Source organism: Mizuhopecten yessoensis, unplaced genomic scaffold (genome assembly GCF_002113885.1).
Source record: "Mizuhopecten yessoensis strain PY_sf001 unplaced genomic scaffold, ASM211388v2 scaffold8649, whole genome shotgun sequence".
Lineage (NCBI taxonomy): Eukaryota > Metazoa > Mollusca > Bivalvia > Pectinida > Pectinidae > Mizuhopecten > Mizuhopecten yessoensis.
The window spans coordinates 42,137-44,689 of NW_018407653.1; the positions used below are offsets into that span (position 1 = coordinate 42,137).

Genomic DNA, 2,553 nt, shown 5'->3' on the forward strand with positions numbered 1-2,553 from the left:
CCATTACCACCGTGGGATAGGCTAGCAGGTGTGATTTCATTACTTAATTCTCACTTCTAGGTGAAAAATACGAAAAATCTGACGCATAACTCCATTACTTAACATTTTCATTGAGGATATTCTAGTCATTGATTATTCTCGAGTGGAGGTTGTTACGATTTGCACTGAATGATGTCTATGACGGGATCACACTTCTCGAACAAGTGCGTTCGCCTCTGCTTGTGTCAATTCATGCGCATTTTGTATGATTTTCGCGGTTTCTAGAGTTCTTAGTCAATAACAACCAGACAGTAGCTATTCCTTCTCGGAGATTTAATTCCTGACGGTAAAGTAGATCAATTGTTTTCTATCCAAAAGACGTTTATTTATAAACAATTCAATCTGCCGATACGTAAAGTCTATCGTTGTTTGTTTCCTCGGTGACGATGTAATCCCTATCAGACTGGTAGCTCGTTATCTCCCTTTTACACTTAAGTGAGCTGTTGATTTGCATGGAGCGCAAACATACAAGTGTCTTCTTTTTGATTAGCGGGTTCCCACACGACCAACAGTAACAAGTCTGCGTGCGCACCGTCTCGGACTCGTAGGTACAAAACCGTTTATGACCAGGGAACGGCCGGAGTGCTTTGATAATGTCTGTAAACGAGAGACAGAAGGTTGTACATCCTAAAACTTAGGTTTATGTTAACATATGATTTTAATCGCAAACAAAATATGTATGATGTCTTTATATTACTTCCCAGAGTTACGCCATAGAAATAAATAAGCACGGGGACAAATAGTACATTGTAATAATCGTAGCGACAAAGCATATAGGTGTTACGTCACAATGTCGTATATGACGTCATTTTTACCTATGTGGCGTGTATCGCTCAACAGAAAGGTCGACAGAAGATTTTAGCGTTGACTTTTACCTACCTGGGTTGTCTGGGTTGATGTTGTTGTAGCAGTAAAATTCGTCCAACCATTTGACCGGAAGTGATCGGCATTTTTCCGGAAGTGATAAATTTATCTGTTTCGGTATTAGTGTGTCGTTGGTGTCATTGCAGTCGTCCCTCCTCATTACCTGGAACAATGACATCGTCAATAACAAGAACTATTGCTCGCTTAAAGCAAAATAACTGTGATAATAAGCGTTTTAAAACGTAATTAAAATTCAAAACTTGTGATAACTGTATAAAGACAAAATGCGAACGACGGAATGATCACACGAAGTGTATGAAGAATATATCCGACGTTTTTCTTGAAGGCTTCGTGGTTTTTGCTTCATCGACAACATCCGTCATGTAAATATTTGTCAAATAAAAAAAAAACATGTTCAAATTTGGGGACATTTGAATGGATTCCAAAAATATTTCTTGTTTCCAAATGATTGCCATTTGTCTGTTATGTCGATGAATAGAAGTGTATATTTAACATAATCATCATGTGGTATTTGAGTGGAGAAGTACCTGTCTATAATCCCACTGAATTACCGTATGAGGCAAACTTTATTGCAATCAACCTTTAACAGTAAAACATTTTATGATTGAATGTCTTATTTATTGAAAACCAGCCTGAACCATTTAGAGTAAAACAGCTGTTAGAAGATTGTATTGGCCTTCAGTCAACAAGAGAAATAATATTACAACAAAATACAACAAATCTTAAATCTTTTAAAAACATTGAATAGCTACAATTCTTAACAAAAATCCCTGGACTGTTCACAAATAAACGACTAACCATTGCTACTTTTACAAATTGACGTTGGTCTTCCATTTAACATGTCTTGTCGACGTTTATCGGAATGGTAATCATATTATTGACTTTGGGGAACATAAAAAGTGTACTATTCCACTTCATATATTTAGTTAAATGTTTTCCTTTTTGAACACAGTATAGCTCTCTGGCTCAGGAAAACGGATGGGCAATATAACAATCCATCAAACGGTTAAGTAACAGAAGAGAGATATATATCCAAGGTTTTGATTCAATTTTAGGTCCCCTAGGCAGAAAACCTAAAAGAAGGCTCCTGGTCTGTAGTACGCCTCACATCAGTCGTCCCCCCTGTTATGTAACAAGCCCCACAATAATCTCCCCCTGTTCTGTAATGAGGCCCTAATTAGTCGCCCCTCCCCTGTTCTTTGAAAGGCCCAACAAAAGCCCACCTGTTCTCTAGTAAGCCCCACATTAGTCGCCCATTTTTGCTGAAGTAAGCCCAACATTAGTCGCCATCAGTTTTGTAGCAAGCCCAACATGAGTAGCCCATTTGTGCTGTAGTAAGCCCAACATAAGTAGCCCCTGTCCTGTAGTGAACCCAACATTAGTCCCCCCCTGTCCTGTAGTGAACCCAACATTAGTCCCCCCTGTCCTGTAGTGAACCCAACATAAGTAGCCCCTGTTCTTTAAAGAGTCACACATACGTGGCCATCTTTCTGTAGTTAGCTCCCATTAGTCGCCCTCTCTCTGTAGAAAGCCTTAAAATTAGTCACCCCTGTTTTGTAGTAAATTCCACATGTGTCTGTAGTACACCTCACATTAGTTGCCCCCCCCCCCCCCCCCCCCCCCCCCCCC

The 2,553-nt window shown here is 39.6% G+C and overlaps 1 protein-coding gene across 1 annotated transcript in view; it reads right to left on the reverse strand.

Annotated features, from left to right (window-relative positions):
- Positions 1 to 297: 297 nt before the first annotated feature.
- LOC110456305 overlaps positions 298 to 2,553 on the reverse strand; it is an 8,019-nt gene continuing 5,763 nt past the window's right edge. The window contains exons 3-4 of the mRNA XM_021506955.1: positions 919 to 1,066; positions 298 to 636 (exon numbers count right to left, since the gene is read on the reverse strand). Of these exons, the coding sequence (XP_021362630.1) occupies positions 377 to 636; positions 919 to 1,066 (408 nt within the window). The 3' untranslated portion in view covers positions 298 to 376. The remainder of the gene's footprint in view (positions 637 to 918; positions 1,067 to 2,553) is intronic.